Below are 20617 nucleotides of genomic sequence, written 5' to 3' on the forward strand. Positions count from 1 at the left end.
TAAAAGCGGTAATCCAGGTATTTATTACATGATTACATGATTACATGAGTTGAATGCAACATAAACTCTGAAATTTCAGAGGTACAAATCGGGTAACGGATCAGACTTGGATAAAGATCCTACAAGTGTCTAGTCCTAAATTTGATGATGATCTGAATTACAGAACCGTACCGACAAGGTTCAAGATTGTCTAGATGCTCTGGATGAAAAGGATTGTTTAGATTCAGAAACCATCATATTGGGCTACGCCCTGTACAGTTTCTCTATTTAGCTTGGGCCGTTTCTCTATTAGTTTGGCCCTCTACAGTTTATATAACATAAAATCAATATTGAACCCATTTGAAATTCCTTATTGGATTTCAAAATTTGGTAGCATGTGCTAATGTCATTCAACTCTGGTAGAAGCATGATATGCAATTTCAAAAGAAAACTTCTGATAGCTTTCCTGGTTTTAGCACTATAGTGGCGCGATTGGACATGATTTATAATCAAAAGAAGCACATTTAATTAGGTTGACTATTAGTAGTGATACACATTAATAAAAGAAAAAACATACTATTTCATATCGCCAGACCAAGATCTTGTTCGCTGATTACGGGACACATATTAATGATATGGTTTTTGTGTTGATACGTAATAAACCAACTATTAATACTTCAAGAATGGTTTGGTTCCCACGGAATTGATGAAAAGAGAAATATTTCAAATGTGAAAATGGCTTAAATTCACTCTTTTCGTTACAAAAGTATTAAATATTATTATTTTGACTTTGACAAAGATTTGTGCTAAACAGATAGGCAAGTCCCATTCCTGTCATAATAAGGACAAGATTGCAACTCAGAACAATAATTTAAAATAATAACATAAGATACTCCTTGAACTGATGCTAAACTACCACTAGTTTTTTCTTTCTTCATTCGTCTTCTTACAAACTCCAAAACTTGTTAATGTTCAGAACTAAAAAGAAAATTTTAAAAAATTGATTTGAAGAAAACAAAGGCAAACAATTTCGACAAAAAAAAAAAAAGAGATTACACATCGTTTGTTAATCATCACCATTGCTCTCTGAATTTTCAGAAAACCCCCTAATATTTTTGTTGGTTTCAAAATTCACCACCTAAGCGTACACTGATCCATAAGAGAGAGCCATGAGAAGCACCGCCGCTTGCTCTTCCTCCCCGAGCTTCCGTAGCTGCTTCTCCACCGTCGATCGCTTCGTCATCCCCAAATCCATCATCCTCTGTTTCATTGATTCACCAACTTTAGGGCTTCTCTTCAGATCACCTCCGCCGCCACCTGAGTTCGTTTTCTTCGGCTGCTTCTTGTCTTCCACTCCTCGTCTTCTCTTCCTGTTTCTAATCCCACACGCGTTACAAAGCGACTACATAAGACAAAAATAATAATCACAAATCAGATCAGATCAGACCAAACAATCAAACTCGGTTAGTTTTAATTTCTCTGACCTTTGGACCGGCGGGACCACCACGCCAAAGAGGAGTTTTGCTCGTACCACAATCGGCGCAAGCCTTCTTGTCGTTACTACAAGTCCTGTTCTGTTCGATTGCATCTTCAGCTCTTCTCTTCATTGTTTCCGAATATTCCTGAAAAAAACAAGAAGATCAACGATCAGCTTTAACAAACAGATCATCGCCGGAAACAGAGCCGATCACTCACCTCCTCGCTGTGATCTAGCATTTTCTCCACTTCCGATGATCGGGAACCTAAGGGTTTGAGATTGATCACGTCTCTTCGGGAAACAGAAGATCAGAAATTTAAAAAAAGCAGCAGGAGAGTGAAAGAAGAGTGTAGAGAGAGAGAGAGTTTTTTTTTAAAAGAATAGAACTGAACACGTGGATGACCACAAAACCAAACGCAATTATAAATTGGTTCGAAATTAAACCCTTGCTTTTTGTTGTTAAATGACGATAATGCCCTTGAACTCTTCTTCTATTATCGAGAGAGAGCCACCCGCCAAAATTGGAGTTTTTTGAGGAAAAGGTTTTTCGAGTTAGTGAAAAGAAAAGGGCGCCACTTTTGACCGGTGCGATCGCATACGGTACAGAGTACGGTGGTCTTGATCAATGATTCACGAGAGTTAGATCGTAGCCGTTGATTAAGATCTCTACGGAATTTGACTTTTTGAGTACTGCATGTTGGGGTATTTAATGAGGATGAGTGATGCACACCAACTCACTTAAAAGTAGATGATGATGATCTAATTGATATTACGTGTATACGCACACCAAATAACCTAATGTGCACACTACCACAATCGAATGGTATGTCGATGTAGCACTTTAGGATCGAATCCACAGAGACCAACTGTTACACTTTATTTCTATAGGATCAATATTAAGCTAAAACAATATGGGGGTTTTAAGATTGAGGTATTATAACAGAAAATAAAAGACTAGTTAAAAGGTTTTCAGATGATTAAAAGAGCTAGGTTCAGGGTGATTCATTGGGATACTTAGGATCATGAGCTACACAACTATTCAAGAAAACAATATGAGCCAATCTAGAACTTGAACAACAAGAATAGATAAACCCACTGTCGTGGTGTCTACCAATTTATCAAGCAATCCTAATGCCTAAACTGTCGTTTGGATCAGAGAATGATGACAAGCATTAAGTTCAGATTCAATTTGTTCACGATTCGCCTTAACATCAGCTTTCGTTGGCTAAGGACAAATCGCCTATCTATGCTATTTCCAGTAACCTAAAACACTTTTGATGAATAGATTAAACTTGTGATCAGATGCTAAATGGCCAGTTTAACATAAGCAATAAGCATAACAATAGACAGAGATATCAAAGAATAACAATCCTATTTGTGTCTAGCTCAATGATCCATGATCCTTAACACCCTAAACCTAACAAGCGACTACTCAGACATGGACAAAGAAATCACAGAGACAAAGACTGAATAAAACATCATGCAATTCAATAGAATAAGAATAGGGTTCAGGATAATCTTCTCTATGACGAGAGAGATGGAGCCTTCTCCCTTTACAATAAGCAAATCCTCAAATTCTAAAGTCTCCAATGGTTTTCTTCTGTCTAGAATAGCGTAGAATGATAAAGAGAAACAGAAAATATGATATATCCAAGCCACAGGCGGCTGAGAGAGAAAATATGGATAATTAGGGCAAATCCCGTAATGATTGTAGTTTCCTAAAAAATCTTTGCCGCTGGAACACTCACTCGGAACAGTCATCAAGACTGTTCTGCGTGAAAACCACCAAATTGCATTGTTTTCTGCCTCTTTTGTTCCAGCTCATCCATCTCCCATAAAATGCAACTCCAGACCTGTAATGACTCCAAAAGGACTAGGAAGACTCGATAAAGACTTGAAAACCAATTTAAAAGCATATATACAAGATGTATAAAACACCATATATCAATTCCCCCAGACTTAGATCCTTGTTTGTCCTCAAACAATGTCAAGTATCAAGAACAGGGAGAAAGGTTTGAAAGTGTGGGAACTCTCCTATTCTCAGCAACCATACTTTAACCACGAATCTCTGAACCATACAAGCAGTAAAACTAGGACAACACACCCTTACCGGAACCCCACTGACTGCTGTTCAAAAATCGGCTCCATACTCTTCATCTCAAACCTGAAAAAGCAACACTATCGAGACAGAACTCCCTACATTCATTTAAGAGTAGCGTGAGCTTCTCATTACAGGCATCATTCAGGGTAGACGGTCTAGGTGTGGAACAGGCTATTTAATGGTGGAGTTAAGAGTGTTTAGGGGCTACCATTTCATTGAAGAGGATGCAGGATATCACACAAAATGGCAAGAGAGGATAGATCCATTGATGTCCACAGCCTCTACTCGTTTTTGCTCTATCTGGTGCGACTGTTCTGATGACGGAACAGGCAACTGATTGTTCTGCTTTCTACTTTCCTCTACACACTCTTCAATACTTGGTACCAACTTCTTGCTCGGCCTTTCCAGTGGCTCCATGTTTCTTTTCTTTCTTCCCCTTCTCCATCACATTAATCTCGTTTTTTTTTTTTTTTTTTTTTTTTTTTTTTTTTTTTTTTGAAGACTGATATGGTGATGTGACGAAGAAGGAGGTAATACATGATCGTTCTGAGTGCCACTGGTGGTACTGATTTTGCAACCATTCTGGTTCTCCACCCCTGCTCTTGCGCAGTTCATTGGTTATGGAGCAGTTGCTCCCTTAATCTGCTTGTTCTCCTTTCTGACTGAATTTCTGCAGCAGTAACGAGTAGCAGGCTGCGTTGATCATTTCCTCTCCGACCTTTTTGCACATATCTGCACATATGACACTGAAAAACAAATGCATGAAGGTGGAATAAAGGCTAAGGTGCAGGGTGGGAACTAGCTAAAGATGAGCTAGCCACTCAGGATCAGCAAGATGGATAAAAAGGATAAGAAGTCCTGAGTGTGTTCTCGTTTCCCTGATCTAATGCCCATAACAAGAAGAATTTCAGTCAAGATTAGGTTCAAGTAAGGTGGAGTTAAGTCTACCCAGTGTAACTTGATCGGTTCAGAACTTCTGGAGAATCAAGTGAGATATGTCAGGGTGTTCCAGGTCCACATGTGTGTCTTTCGCCACTGCTAAGGTCACTGAATAAGATAACTAAAGCACGAGGTGGTCAGTGATCAACACAGAATAAGGTCCAAATTCCCACAAAGTTTTGACTGACTCAATAAAAACTGACTCAAATTGACCCAAAAGAAAAACAAAAGAAAGAAACGAGTTAGTAAACGACGAAAACCCTCCCCCAGACTTACTTCACAACGTCCCTGGTGTGAAAATAAATCAGAGAGAAGGAGAAAACAAGAATAAATATATATATTTTTTTTTTTGGGGTCGAGATACTTACCTGAGTGGAGCAGGCGCTCCATGAAAATTCTGGGTGTGCTATCGTCAGATGATCGCCTGGAACAACCGCTCTTTTCAGGGGGTAGGTTGTTCCGTTTCTGCAACCCAGAATTTTTGAAGTATCTCGAATTTTTTTTGCTTTTTGACCTGAAACTCAATAAACTAAAACGAAAAATAAGTAAACAAAAAGAAAACCAAGTTATATTTACACTTACCAGTGGGTTGCCTCCCACCAAGCGCTTGGTTTAAGTCTCTAGCTTGACTTGGTGACTGGGATCAGTCGGGTTGAGCAGGAAGGCTTGTTCCAAAACAAGCTCCACAATTAGACATGTTCAGCTCCAGAACTCTGCTCAACAACCCTTTCACAGCAGCTTCCCCTTTCTCCTTCAGCTCATGTGTGAGAATGGCTCTGACTTTAGAGAACGGTTTGGAGGTCCCCTTGCACTTTACCTCATACTCAATGGAGTTCTCATCACACTTGAGAGGTATCAAAGTCATTGTAGGATCTCCCTTGACCCTTTTCTTCTGGACTTTCTGTTTCACCTTTGAATTCCCTTTGATTTTAGTAGGATCAGTGCATGGATCTTCATCAGATAACAGTCTGCTATCACCCTTATCACCATGCTCCTTCTCTGGAACAACCTTCAGCTTTTCTACATCAAACACTGAGATGCGAGAGGCGTGTGATGAGGAAGATCTGGTGGGTACAGCTTTGTAGAAAACTTTCTTGTTGATGTTGGAGAAGCAGACTCTCTTGTTGGGCATATCGATGGTTGCTCCAACAGTAGCCATGAATGTCCTTCCAAATATCAAAGGCATCTCATGATCCTTGTTCATCTCAACAACTTGAAACTCAGCAGGAACAATGCATTCCCCTACTTGAACATGAAGGCTGCGGATTGTTCCATATGGGACTGCTCTGGAAGAGTTTGCAAAGGTCAGGGTCAGCTGAGAACGCTCAATATCAGCAATACCCAAATCGTCTACAATAGCCTTTGAGACGAGATTCACACAAGAACCAGAGTCACACAGAGCATCCTTGAAGGTTGTTCCTGCGATGGAACATGGGAAAACAAACTTTCCAGGATCATCAACCTTAGGCAATACCTTCAGTGCTGGTGTAGACAGAGCTTTGGTATAGAGGACCTTGATCTCCTCTTGAGTCTCTCTACAGTGTTTAAAGAACTGGAGCAATGGACGAATCTGCAGAGCATCTTCGAATGCAAGTTCTTTAGGAAGCCTTCTCACCATCTTGTTAAAACCTATCAGCTGCTCTTCACTAATGGGATCCATCAGATGTCTAGGTGGAATTGGATAGGGAACCTTAGGAACATAGACTCGAGATGGTGGAGTCTCGGCAAGTTCGCTAGAAGCAGTCACTCCAGAGCTAGCAGACTGCTTTGCTCTCTCTTCTGCGCCTGGAGCAGTCACAACGAACGGATGCTCTATTGCATTACAGTGCTCAGTCCTAGGATTTTTATCAGTTCTTCCAGGGAGCGTCTCTTGTTGCCTCTTGACACTCTCAGCTGTTTGAGCAAGCTGAACATCGATCTTTCTTATGTGGATCGCAAGATTGTCATACTTGTTATTCAGCTCAGTGAACATGTTGCCCATCCTGGTATCCATTTCTGTGGTTACCTGATTCAACGCCTTGGCCTGAACCTGCTGACCCTGCAACAATTGTTGCATCATCATACCCAGACCCTTCAGCTCATCTGGTTGATTGTTCCCGTTAGCTGGAACAGCTTGCTGATTGCTCTGCGGTTGTCGCTTGTTCTGGTTCTGAATATGCCCAGCCGTAGCTTGCTCCATGCTGAAGACGTGCCCTTGGTTGTTTTTCAGTAGCTGATCAACCTTGGCAGTCAGCTCATCTATTTTCTGGGCGTCAGAACTGTTCCCTTTCATGGAGCAATCACTCTCCTCTTTCTTATTAGCTGCGCTAGCAGCCATGTTCTCAATCAGCTTAAACGCTCCAGCAGTGGTTTGAGTCATGAAATCTCCATTGCTCGCGGAGTTTAGAGCACCTTGGTATTTCCAGTCCACTCCATCATAGAAAATGTCCAGGAGATAATCATCATCAAATCCATGGTGAGGACATTCTCTGCGATAGTCATTGAAGCGCTCCCATGCGTCGCAGAAAGGCTCATCAGTGAGCTGTTTGAAGGAGGTGATCTTGTTCCTCAATGCAGCTGTTCTCGCCTTCGAGTAGAAATAACTGAGGAACGCTGATCGGACCTGTTCCCATGAAGTGAGAGAGCCGGTAGGGAGAGAGTTCAACCACCGTGCAGCTTTTCCATCTAGAGAGAATGGGAATAACATGCACCTGATGTAATCTGGTGGAACACCATTAGCGCGAGTGAAACTACAGACTTTTTCGAAGCTCTCAATATGCTCCATTGGAATTTCTGTAGAGAGACCAGAGAACACCTTTCTCTGTACTAGACCAATCAAAGCAGGCTTGATCTCGAAGTCCTGCCTGGTGCAGAGTGGAGGAACAATGGCAGAGCGCGTAGTAGGGATGTTACGCGGAAGGTTTCTCTGCCCGATTGGAACAGTCTGCGCCTGTTGTTCCTGCTGCGCGAGAGCAGCCTGCTCAGCAGCATCCTGCTGAGCTTGGATGGTCTGCTGCATTTGTTGCATCTGCTGCTGCATGAGTGCCATAGCCGCAGCGAGATCATCCTGATTGGCGTGATCACCCATAGTGGTGTCAGTTTGCCTTGGCTCTTGACGATTTGTTCTTTCTAACCTTGCTAGCTCCTGGTTGGTAAATGTAACTAACTCTCCATGTGCGTTTCTCCGAGTATGTCTACTAGTCATGCACCTGGAACATTAGCTGCAACAAAAAAGATAAGGCAAGTTAGAGGTCTTAGACTAAATAAATAACCGAAAAATAAAGGTAAAAAGATGTTCCCCGGCAACGGCGCCAATTTGATATTACGTGTATACGCACACCAAATAACCTAATGTGCACACTACCACAATCGAATGGTATGTCGATGTAGCACTTTAGGATCGAATCCACAGAGACCAACTGTTACACTTTATTTCTATAGGATCAATATTAAGCTAAAACAATATGGGGGTTTTAAGATTGAGGTATTATAACAGAAAATAAAAGACTAGTTAAAAGGTTTTCAGATGATTAAAAGAGCTAGGTTCAGGGTGATTCATTGGGATACTTAGGATCATGAGCTACACAACTATTCAAGAAAACAATATGAGCCAATCTAGAACTTGAACAACAAGAATAGATAAACCCACTGTCGTGGTGTCTACCAATTTATCAAGCAATCCTAATGCCTAAACTGTCGTTTGGATCAGAGAATGATGACAAGCATTAAGTTCAGATTCAATTTGTTCACGATTCGCCTTAACATCAGCTTTCGTTGGCTAAGGACAAATCGCCTATCTATGCTATTTCCAGTAACCTAAAACACTTTTGATGAATAGATTAAACTTGTGATCAGATGCTAAATGGCCAGTTTAACATAAGCAATAAGCATAACAATAGACAGAGATATCAAAGAATAACAATCCTATTTGTGTCTAGCTCAATGATCCATGATCCTTAACACCCTAAACCTAACAAGCGACTACTCAGACATGGACAAAGAAATCACAGAGACAAAGACTGAATAAAACATCATGCAATTCAATAGAATAAGAATAGGGTTCAGGATAATCTTCTCTATGACGAGAGAGATGGAGCCTTCTCCCTTTACAATAAGCAAATCCTCAAATTCTAAAGTCTCCAATGGTTTTCTTCTGTCTAGAATAGCGTAGAATGATAAAGAGAAACAGAAAATATGATATATCCAAGCCACAGGCGGCTGGGAGAGAAAATATGGATAATTAGGGCAAATCCCGTAATGATTGTAGTTTCCTAAAAAATCTTTGCCGCTGGAACACTCACTCGGAACAGTCATCAAGACTGTTCTGCGTGAAAACCACCAAATTGCATTGTTTTCTGCCTCTTTTGTTCCAGCTCATCCATCTCCCATAAAATGCAACTCCAGACCTGTAATGACTCCAAAAGGACTAGGAAGACTCGATAAAGACTTGAAAACCAATTTAAAAGCATATATACAAGATGTATAAAACACCATATATCACTAATGTAAAACAAAAGATTTAGTGCGACATTGAGATGCTAATGATGGATTAGTTATGTAGAGAAACAAACAAACTAAAGAGATGGCACGAGTGGTAAGGAGTATGGCCAGGTAGATAGGGATGATTCAGTCCATACATAATTATTCTGCATGGTTCCAAATAAGATAGTGCTTTTGTATGTAATGTTGAATAGGGATGTCAAGTTGGGCGGCCCACACCCAAATGGGTGTGTACAGTTGGGCCATTTAACACCCATACCCAAAAACACCCACACCCATTTAATACCCATACCCAAAAACACCCACACCCAAGTTAGCCCATACCCATTGGAAATAACCCAAGACCACCCATTATTATTCTTTTTAACAATTAGCTCAATTTTGTTCATAATCAATTATTGTAAACTCAATTTACAAACTTATATACTTATAGAAAATAAAAATTATAGAAAATTTATATAAACTCAATCTAAACTCAATTTTAATGTCATTGAAAATTTCTGAATACAAATGTGATGTAAATTAAATTCAATAGACTTCAGTTTTTCATAACTCTCTGTTTTATGTAAAAAAAAAAGTTATAACTTTGCTCCAGCTTCCAGCTTCTTTACTTGTCTTCAGCCTGCAAGAAGGAAAAAACACCCAGCAAAGAATCACAAAGCAAAGTTAAAAGGCCATAACCAAATTATTATCTGAATGACTGCAAGAATATTTAGTTGCTGCATCAACAGAGCGTTAAGAATCCAAATTCGAAACCTTTAGACACAGAATCGGTGATATATATTCTCATTTCAACATAATCTAATGAGTTCTAGACAAATCTCAGAACCGAAAGATGAGAGCTTCCCTATGGCTAATATTTAATATTACACACATAAACTAGAGTAAACAATGGAAACAATGGAAACGAGATTCATCATCCACAAAACCCACAAAACCCACAACACCCACAACACAGAAAGTAGAGAAATCGCGAGATCAGAGCTAAAATCGAATCATACCTGAAATTGTAGAGAACTGAAGAAGGGAATCGATGGGAGGGAAGAGAGAATCGTATGGATGAACACGAGAACAGTAGACGAAAAGAAATCTGGGAGAGAAGAGAGAATCGCGAGAGAGAAAGAGAAGAATCAGGAAAAATTATTTCTGATTGATTTTTTCCCAAATTCTCTAAGCCCTAGAAATTAAGTTTTTGGGCCAGCCCAACACCCATTTGGTTTGGACCAGTTAGCCCATGGGCAAAGTGGGTCTTTAACCCAATTGGACCATTAATTATTTGGGTATGACCATCACCCACCCATGTTTGTTTAGAATGGGTTAGCCCATGGGTGATCCAACCAATTGACACCCCTGATGTTGAATTATCAATTATCTGGTCAAAGACTGACAATAATACTCCAAATAGTTTTTAGAAATATTGAAATTGACATGGAAGAAAGAAAGAGACGACTGATTTGTCCCCAGTGGAACCACACACATACATGTTCCTGGACCACCTCTCTCTCTTCTTTGAATGGTGTGTAAGGTGAAAAATATTTATATTTATCATTAGAGTTTTGCAGGAAGTTTATGTAAGTTAAGCAGAGCAATATGTAACCATAACTAATGACTTCATCTTCCAATTATCCTACAAAAGCTTTTGTTTGTTCTATAATCAACCACCAATCAGATTTCATGGATTTGAGTAACTTTGTATGAAATATTTTCAACTAAAACAAACAGCAGTTTATACAGATAACAACTCTAATTAATAACCCCAAAACTTCAAAACAATGTAGACTCTAAACCTCAACACCTTTTTTTATTGAAAATGTACTTATAGTTAGCGACCAAGTAAGAAGTGAGAAAACAATGATGAATCTAATATTATCCTATCGAAGAAGACTTTTCTAACAGTTTGTAAGTTTAAATTACCTTCAACCGAAGTTGAATCCTCCATGAGGTACTTGAATTCGTTTCCTTCCAAATTGGATGCCTAGATGAGAACAATCATCACCTCCATCATCTTCTTGTTGTGCCTCCTCATCATCCTCTTCGACCCAATACGTTTCAAGAATCTTCACCGCCTTCTCGTAGATCTCATTGTTGTCATTACTCTGCAGCTTCTCAATCTTTTCTATCCCTTCCGCATCTTCAATCAGTTGAGAATAGTTCCTCTGTCCTCCTGTACTGTTCTCCACCTCTCCAACCTTCAAAATGTTCTCTAACCCGTCCAGACACACCGAGATGACACTTGGATCTTGACACACCAAGATATCACATAGAGGCTTTATGCAGCTCTGCTCCACCAAATACTTGACTTGCTCATGAGAACCACCTCTGGTGGCGTTTGATATTGCACATAGAGCTTCTTTCTTTATGTCAAACTCAGCGTATTGAGCAAGATGTACCAAGCTTGGAATCATAGTTGCATCAATAACTAACTGTTGTCATATAAAGAAGCATTATAAGCAAAAAAAAAACAAACTCATGCATGTGATGATATGAAGCAAGAGAGACTTGCTCACCTGAATGTGTTCTTTAATGCCCGCAGTGATGTTTGCAATTGTCCAGCATACATCCCTCTTTATGCTCTTCTTATAGTATTGAGTAAGCAGCTTGGATAGAATGGGTAACGCTCCACAGTTGATCACACACTGAAGGATAAGTTCAAAGAAGCGTTCAAGAAGGTTTCCGTAAATAGTAAGCTCAAAGAAGTGTTCAAGAAGGTTTCTATAAATAGAATATATGTGTTACATACCTGAGTCTGTTGAGTATTTCCAGAAACTATATTCCCAATGGAACGAAGTGCAGGAGAAACCACACTTGGACAAGGATGTCTACAAAAAAAATAGTTTGTCAAAAGTTCATTACCCAAAAATGTAACAAAAGGTTAAATCTTTTTCAGGAAGTTACTAACAAGAGAAGCTCAACTAGTCTTGGGACAACACCAGCTTCAATCACACTTTGAATCTCTTCTTCTCCACCATCAGACATAAACGAAAGCGACCAGCAAGCATCTGCCAAGACTTCTTCATCGTTGGAACGAATAAGTCGTTCTAATACAGGGAGAGCAGGTGAGACTTGCTCAAACGCTGGCTTAGGCTTGCCACGGCAAAAGTTAGACAAAGTCCAGGTGGCGTTTGTAATCATTGACAACGTAGAGTGCTTATTCAGCTGAGCCAAGAGTGGCATCATTGCACCACACTCAAGAACGTAGTCACGGCATTGTGGTGAATCACCAGCAACGTTACCCAACGCCCATACAGCCTACAAGCTAACGTGTGAACACATATATGGATGATGAGGATTCATATTCACATAAGTACACAGTACCTGTTCACGGACATCTTCATGAGGGGAAGCAAGAAGCTTGATAAAGATTGGAACAGCGCCGTGATCAATAACCACTTCGGTGTGCTTACGTGTCCCAGAAGCAATGTTCGTTAGAATCCAAGCCGCCTCAAGCTGAAGCCAAGGTGAATCGTCCTTGTTAAGAATCTCAACGAAACGACGCACAACGCCAGATTCTATCACCACGCCAATAGGAGGATTCTTGCTGGTGGATAGAATCAGCCTGAACTGCTTAAGCGACTCGAGCTGCAGTAAAGGGTCATCCGACGAAACTCCAGCGACAAGACCAATGAGGTTCCTCAACTACATCACAAGACCAAATTCAAGAAACTCAAGACTCAACGGAGAATGAATCAAGAACGTGTGAGATCGTGTAACTCAGGCTTACCATCTTATCAATGGAGTCGGAGGAAGGAAGAGGGGAACCTTGAGGAGCTTCTTGCGTAACATGGAGTCGCTTCTTCTTCAAGATTTCTTCGCGTCTGCTTTTGCGGATTTCGACTAGATTGGACTCTCTTCTTCTTCGGCTTTGCTCTGCATCCACAGCCACCTTGTGGCTGTTTCGACGGACATGAGTCTTCTCGTTGGGTCTCAGCGACATTGCGTGCTCTCTTCTTCGGTCTCTCGAAAGAAAGTGAATCATTCACTGAAGATAAACCCTAGAAAGGAAGTGAGAGAGGGAAACGGGGTTGTTGCGATTGAGTGGAATGCAAGAAAGAACAAAAAGCGACTAAACAGTTCAATTTAAAACAAGTTCCATTTAGATTTCATTATTATTATTTTATAAATCTTTTCAATTTATTTATGAAAAATAGCACACAAAGAACAAAAACTTCAAAATAGCACTAATTAAAAGATATAATGACTAAATTACTTCAAACACTAAATTTATTCTACCCCTACCTCTAAGTACTACCACAAATCCTAATCACTAAACTCAAATCTAAATATAATTTTGTTTAAAGATGATCAGAAACGAAATTATACCTTTTTTTTTGAAAAATTGTTTTAGTGCTATCTCAGAATATTTTTTTTATTTTTCTTTTTTTGATTTTTTTTAGTTATATTACTTTTTTTTATTAAATTCAGTGTTATATTTCCAAGTATCATTATGTGGTCCAAATTAACATAGCAAACAACACGCAGTGAATAATATTATTAATTAAAATTTCGTTTTGTTTGCACTTACAAGTTACAAGACAAATTTGGGTATAATGTTTAAAATGTTAAATAAAATTTATCCATTAACAGTGTGAATTAGTATATACATTTTACAGCACTAGACTATATATGGAAGTTGCTTTAGAGAAACAAGGTATCCCAAAGACGTTGACTCATCTCTAACGGTAGCAGGACCTTCTCGAGCCACCGTCGCCATCCGATTCGTGGGTGATCTGGGAGGAGATGCATAAAGAACTGATGCTTCGAGAATTTCTCTATGTGTATTTTCAAGATCTTTGGAGATTCTATGTGCTTGAAGAGCCGTTAGGTAAAGTCCCGCGGCTAGAAAGACGGTGAGAAGTGAGAATACACCCGCGGCTGAGAACAAGCCTTGTCGGATTACAAGACAACTAGGTTTTGGCTTGGACCAGTTCTTTAGATGTCCTGATTCCACACTAAGTGACACCAATAGTAGAACCTCTCCAACACCAAAGCAAAGCCTTTGAATAAACAAAAAAGTACTTTTAACAAAAAAAACACAAATAAAAACAAAAGATAGCACTATAATTACAAAATTGTAAACTTAGGATTATAACTAGAAACATCGTGCAATCGCTACAAAATATACAAAATGGAACAAGCGTTGATTGGGGCGTTAGAATAATCAAGTCTAGTTACCACGTTGAGACGAAGAAGAAGGCTGCTTGAAAAGTGAGTGTCTTCGCAGGAACAGAGTCAGGATCCCACGTATCCAGAACAAGTGGCGACGATGTGGTGACTGCTATTAGTAAGTACATGTGCAAGCCCACCATCGCCACCGCTAGTCCCACGAACGCGATCGCACCGCACAACAACGGCGTTTTACCGCTACCGTTGTACACGCACGTTTTGCTTCCCCATGTCGCCTACATGAAAATTCGAAGTCAATGAAAAAAATAGTTTGGACCGACCAGGAGAAGGCTGTAATGGCCATTATATACTATGGACTGAAACCTAATTATCGAAACCATGTGGTAATAAGTTATATTCCTGATTTGACCAATTGCATAATTTAACTACTTAAGTATGGTCTTCACATCTTTTAGGCCTTTTGAAATTATGTGTCATGCAACACACACACATGTTTCAAAGCCTATAAAATCAAATCAATCTCTCCAATTAAGTGGGCTACCCGGGATTAAGTCATAAGTAATGTTTCGATGTAAACCAGTATTTTTTTATTACATAAACTGTTTTAGAGGTATTTTTTTTTGTCTCAAAATATAAATTGTTTTCACATTTTTATGTAAATTTTGTTTATTAGAGATAGTATAATCAATCAAACATGTAGACTTATTTATGATTTGTTTAATAATATATAATTTATATTTTATATAATGCTTTGTAAAAAGTAACAAGTTTTTTTAATTTTGTTTTTAGCTAGTAAAAACTATAGTAAACATATGAATATAAAAACAAATGATCAAATTAAAAGAGAAATTTAATGTATGTACATCCATAAAAATTACCTGAGATCTCGTGGCTTCGGCATAGAGACAGAGAACAAAGCAGGAGAGGCCAAAGAGTATGGTCAAAACCACTACGAAAATACCGGTTTTGCTGCTGAGATCGGTGGTTTTAGGATTTGGAACAAGATCTTGATGGGTCACAGCTCGTACTCTTGCTCTCGACATGCCTGCAGTTGTCAATGTCTCATAGATAAAAATCGAAGTTTCATGTTTTGAAAGTTAATTATACTTTGCATTGTTTTTACATCTATATATGAGAGACATTGAAAGTGGGAGGAAAAGAAAAAGGTGAGCATGTTTGATAAAATAAATTAAAAAGAAGAGGGGAATTGTAGAATCGCTTCAGCCAAAGGTTGCTTAAAAGCCAAAGATTCGAAGGTTCCTTTTCATATTTTTGATTAAATACTGTAAATTCTTTTGGTGTAATGTCCATTGACGATGATGTGTAAAATATTTAATGTGACGAGAGTTCGTTAGTGGTCATAGGTGGATGATTCTTTTCATGCAGTACACGTACTGATAGAACATGATCTACTTTGTATCAATCTTGTGTTCACACATGAACATCGTATTGTACAATTATTTTTGAAACTGGTATTGTACATTTTGATTTATCCTGAAAATAAATAATTACTTAAGAATACACAATCATGCTTGCGTGATCTGTTTTGTTGTTTACGCAATCTCCAGCCGCTTTTTGTGTGGCTGCATCGGAGACATTCGCATACTAGCTAAGCCCCCACGTTATCCGTCCAGCATCTCCTACAACATCAGAAATTCGGCGCGTAGATGCTTTGTTTCACTTTATAAGCTTTATCCAAATCTACGTCCCCGAAGATGAGTCTGGATCATTACAGAAAGTGCGATTTCTCAACTGTAACCCACTCTACCAAAAAAAAATCCATAAAGAAAAAGATAGTGAAGAGTTTCCAAATTAACCACAACGTGAAACCGCGTGAAGAGTCACTTAAGCTACGTTCGTTTCAAGGTCGATGTCACCTACTACTATGACCTACAATTAAATGTTGTTTGTTTATATGTTACAAGATTCTGCTACTAGTAGCTGGTAAGAATGTGGAGTATGTTTTAAGATTTTCACATTTATTAAAAAAATATATCAAATTTAATTAACAACTAGAGATTGACCCGCACGCCCGTGCGGGTGTTAATTTTTACTTTCTTATAAATCGATATTTTATTTTTATGACTCATAATCGAACCTGAATCAAATAGAGTAATATGATTACTTTTGGTTATTTGGTTATTTTTAGTTTAATTTGAATTCAACATACCCGAATTGAATCGGTTAATATTCTTACTTTTCATACAAATATCCGTACCGGCGTCAAATACATTAGTTTTTGGATATTTGTAGGTTTGTATATATCAAGACTGAATTCATCTGGACCCGATTCGAAACACACATGAAAATTTATAATACCGAAATGAAGTCTAGTTTCAAAACTCAAAAAGCATGATAACCCACAAAAATAACTCGTAGCTGAATAGTTATCCGAATGTCCATGTCTAACCGATACATAAGTAAATAAAAAAAATTGTTAACCATTTTGAATTCTTATCACAAATAGAGTGGTTTCATTCAAATATGTCGAATTATTATAGTTAATATGTAAATAATCCTGGCAAAATATTATAGTAAATATAATTAATGAGATAGTTAAAAAGTGAGAAAATGAATGTAAAAGATAAAATAAAAAAATTGAAAACAAATAAGTTTTGTTTTTCATGTCACTATTATATATCATATATATGTCATCATATAATTAATCATATTTTATATGTACCATAATATAAGTAATCATATAATTAATATTATTTTATACATACCATCATATAAATAATCACATATATTATATTTATAAACTTAATATAAAATATAAAAACCATAATTTAAGTTGGTGTTTTTAATTAAGTTATGTATTGTATTTTTCTTATATATAGTGAAAATATTTTTTAAATGGTTATTGGAAAATATTTTAGTAAATTTTTTTAAAAAATATATATATATATATATATATATATTTGAATCAATTATTTATATAAATTAATTTTAAATTATTATTTTGATTTGAATTTTGTATAGAAATAATTAAAATTGAGAAAAATGAATGCAAAAGATAAAATAAAAATTGAAAACAAATAAATTTTGTTTTGTACTTCTGTAATAAATGATATTAACTTATTTAGTAAATATAATAGATGAAGGGTTAGAATTGATTAACAATATAATAAAAATCTTTTAAAAAATCAATTAAGATAAGCAAGTATTATTTTCTACTGTTATCCATGCTTCCAAACAATTCTCATTTATACTACTATCCATGTTTCCAAACAATTCTTATTTATACTATCCAAGTTTCCAAACAACTCTCAAATGTACTTCAGTTTTAATAATATAGATGCATTAATTTCTGTAATTAACTATCTTTTTGAAACAATTTTTTTTTTATTAAACACATTTTAGCCACTGCAATCAATTGTGCGCCAGCAAAGGAAAAGAAACAATAAACTACGACTGATCAAAAATCACATGTAGCAATAGCTAACCGCCAAACCCTAACAACCTCGAAACAAAATGATATTAATCTTTTTATAAATTATAAAACAATATTTTACCAATATTACTGTTATTTTACATTTTTAGTTATTATAAATTGTTTTATACATATACAATATACGTTATTATATAATCCTCTTAAAACGTATAATAATCTTTATATAGTAGAACATCTATAAATTAATAATGTTGGAACTTTAAAATTTTATTAATTTATAAAAATTTCCTTATTTAGATTCTCTATTTTTAGATATATTTATTCTAAGGTAAGAAGATTATTTGATTCTAGTGTATAGACATTAATTATTATTTTATGAAATTTTACATTTATATTTTATTATATTATTTGGTGTATATAATATATATTGCATATAACTTTAATTTGGGTTTAGATATAATATTACTAAATCTCATAAAAAATATATTAAGTGTTAAGAAAATATAAAGATAATTCTATTGGGAATATAAAAAAACAATATAGTAATATGCTCTTACTTATATAAAATACGTATATATAAAAATTATTAATTTATGATTTTAATGGGAACATATATTTACATAGAATTTTATAAAAAAATATTATCCTATTATTTTATCGATTTGTGTCAAATTTTGAACTGGTCCAAGTTGTGACCGGCAAAATTTATTAATTTATAAAGATTATTAATTTATCGAGTATTAATTTATAGAGGTTCTACTGTAGATAGAAAGGTTATATTCTTTGATTTAGTCATATTATTTTAGTTTAAGCTGAAAATAAATCGGACTATCTTTATAGATAGAAAGGTTATATTCTTTGATATTAGTCATATTATATTATTTTAGTAATTTCGCAATAATATAAACGAAGCAGAAAATCCAACAAAACTACAAATAGCAATAAAACAGAGTAAAGAATCACGAAAATAAAAAAGGGAAAAAATCATAACGTTTATCAAACATTTATCCTATTTAACTCTCACACTCCAACAAGCTACTACATATCTTCAAGAAACACTATAACCAAACAAAATACTGAACTTTATAATTGATTTCGATGTATTATTGGGTTAATACGCGTTCTCTTGTACGATCCACTTGCTAGTAATATCACTGGATTGTGATATCTCCAATATCTGAGAGATCCCAGAGATCATCACTTTGACAACAAGTCACACTATCTTGAAACTCCCAATCAAGCAACTCCTCATCAATACCAAACCCAACTTCTGAAGTATCACAGAGACCAACCCACCAATCTGTACCACCATTTTCATTTAAACTCGAACTCAATACACTTTTATCACTTTCTTTTTGCACACTCATGTCATGATCAGTCACTTTGCTCCCAAGATTCCCTTGATCTTCCTTAAGTAAATCCACACAACAACTACTATTGTCCCCACCTAGGTCCCCACTCTCACACACCTTGTTCTGACCGGACTCATCATGATTCACTTCAATCACAGCCTCTTCATTAGAACATTCCCATTCCCAGACGAAGCTACTCATGAACCGCTCCATCTCATCACCATCCAACCATGCACTCGTATGGCTCCAAAGACTCTCCTTCGAAGTTACCATTGTGCCCTACATCAGTGGTCTCACTCTCTAAGTCTTTCGACTGTGGTAAACATTGCAAGGCCGTCACCATTTGCTTGTGTTTCTTCATCGAAGTTACCATTGTGCCCTACTAGTTCTTCCCTTCTTCTTTTTGGTATTGTTATCGTTATTCACTCCATAGGAGTAGATTTTGCGGCTGAGATGTGAGTTCCAATAATTTTTAATTTCGTTGTCTGTTTCCGGGTAGATGTTTTGCAATAAGCGACCAACTACACACACACAAAAGAAAATATATGCACAATCACACACGTGAGACAATTAATATAAATTTCGGAAATCAGTTAAATTACATATTGTGTCACAGTGGCTTTTAACTAATAGTATGTGTGTGTTTTACATATATATGGATGGTTATATACATAGGTGTGTGTTTTAATAGAATAGATTTAATTACTTTTTTTTTTTTAAGTTCCAAGAGTGATCAATCGCTGCGCCTGCATTGTTATAATGGTCACAGGATCAGGACAGTACATTCGATATTTCCCTTCACTTTGTTTCCGTTTTCGTTTCTTTTTTGAATGATTGGATCTGAGTCTGACAAATTCTATACGTTTCTAAATTGACAAGATATGCAAATAATCTTCTCTATCAAAAGAGAATTACAATTTTAGTCTACCATAAGAATATTAATTATAAACAAATTTCAACTATAGTTACATCTATTTGATTATTTACATCTATACTATTAAAAGGGAAGCAGTCTTGAAAAATCTACTTATAAAAGGTTGTTAAACCTTTTCACTAGACTATTAATATTTTGGTCTTATCTTAAATTTATACTAACAATATATTACCATATATTTATGTAACAATGATTTAATCAATTTAATAGGTGATATAACTAGATTTCCTAAATTTTCTAAGATTTATTTTAAATAAAATATTTTAAATTTTTGTGACATGAATCAAAACCATCTGTTATACTTATATATTTGCTGATCATATCTACAATATAGCCTAAAATATAATTAGCTATATATTAATTAATAATAAATAATACTCATTCCGTTCACGTAAACAAAACATTGTGAGATTCACGAGTGGACTATCATTATTTAAACACATGACATGTAGACTATGCAATCAAAAAATATTTACTTACGGTTTTAACAATTTATGGTTCACGACTTCACATAGTTTTGACTGGTAAAGCTGAAAATACACATATTAGACCTACTGAATACACAAGTTTAACAATATTGATTTTTATATTTGTATATAGTCCATGGAGTTTATATTAAAATGATTTACAGTTATATATTTGTCAACTTTAGAGCAGTGTCCCTAAATGTGTATATATGTGGAATGATAATCCTAAACTCTAAATCCTGAAAATAATAAATATATATACTAGTGTATAAAATATATGGTCAATGAAATTTTGTCTACCTTAATATATTTACAAAATGGTTCAACTAATCCCCCTTAATAAAATGGTTCAAACAATATAGGTTCGTTAA

At 36.3% G+C, this 20617-nt stretch overlaps 3 protein-coding genes, 1 non-coding gene and 1 pseudogene across 4 annotated transcripts; 1 reads left to right on the forward strand and 4 right to left on the reverse strand.

Annotated features, from left to right (window-relative positions):
* Positions 1–850: 850 nt before the first annotated feature.
* On the reverse strand, positions 851–1964 carry LOC103854586 (GATA transcription factor 16). The gene is made up of 3 exons (XM_009131526.3): positions 1675–1964; positions 1464–1601; positions 851–1381 (listed from the first exon to the last, which is right to left on the reverse strand). The coding sequence occupies exons 1-3, from the start codon at positions 1693–1695 to the stop codon at positions 1118–1120; spliced, it is 423 nt and encodes a 140-aa protein (XP_009129774.1). The 5' UTR covers positions 1696–1964; the 3' UTR covers positions 851–1117.
* LOC103854589 (importin subunit alpha-1-like) lies at positions 1832–13205 on the reverse strand. The gene is made up of 7 exons (XM_009131528.3): positions 12697–13205; positions 12291–12611; positions 11875–12224; positions 11716–11794; positions 11483–11611; positions 8965–11398; positions 1832–2215 (listed from the first exon to the last, which is right to left on the reverse strand). Exons 1-6 carry the CDS (start codon positions 12949–12951, stop codon positions 10892–10894), a joined length of 1641 nt encoding a protein of 546 aa, XP_009129776.2. The 5' UTR covers positions 12952–13205; the 3' UTR covers positions 1832–2215; positions 8965–10891.
* LOC117132231 lies at positions 6944–7050 on the forward strand. The gene has a single exon (XR_004455791.1). It is a non-coding gene; the product is annotated as a small nucleolar RNA R71 (small nucleolar RNA).
* A 239-nt stretch (positions 13206–13444) lies between the features above and the next one.
* On the reverse strand, positions 13445–16076 carry LOC103854590. The gene is made up of 3 exons (XM_009131529.2): positions 14978–16076; positions 14148–14374; positions 13445–13969 (listed from the first exon to the last, which is right to left on the reverse strand). Exons 1-3 carry the CDS (start codon positions 15140–15142, stop codon positions 13588–13590), a joined length of 774 nt encoding a protein of 257 aa, XP_009129777.1. The 5' UTR covers positions 15143–16076; the 3' UTR covers positions 13445–13587.
* Positions 16077–17028: 952 nt separating this feature from the next.
* LOC103854819 lies at positions 17029–20209 on the reverse strand (annotated as a pseudogene).
* Positions 20210–20617: the final 408 nt, after the last annotated feature.

This window comes from Brassica rapa, chromosome A02, assembly GCF_000309985.2.
Source record: "Brassica rapa cultivar Chiifu-401-42 chromosome A02, CAAS_Brap_v3.01, whole genome shotgun sequence".
Lineage (NCBI taxonomy): Eukaryota > Viridiplantae > Streptophyta > Magnoliopsida > Brassicales > Brassicaceae > Brassica > Brassica rapa.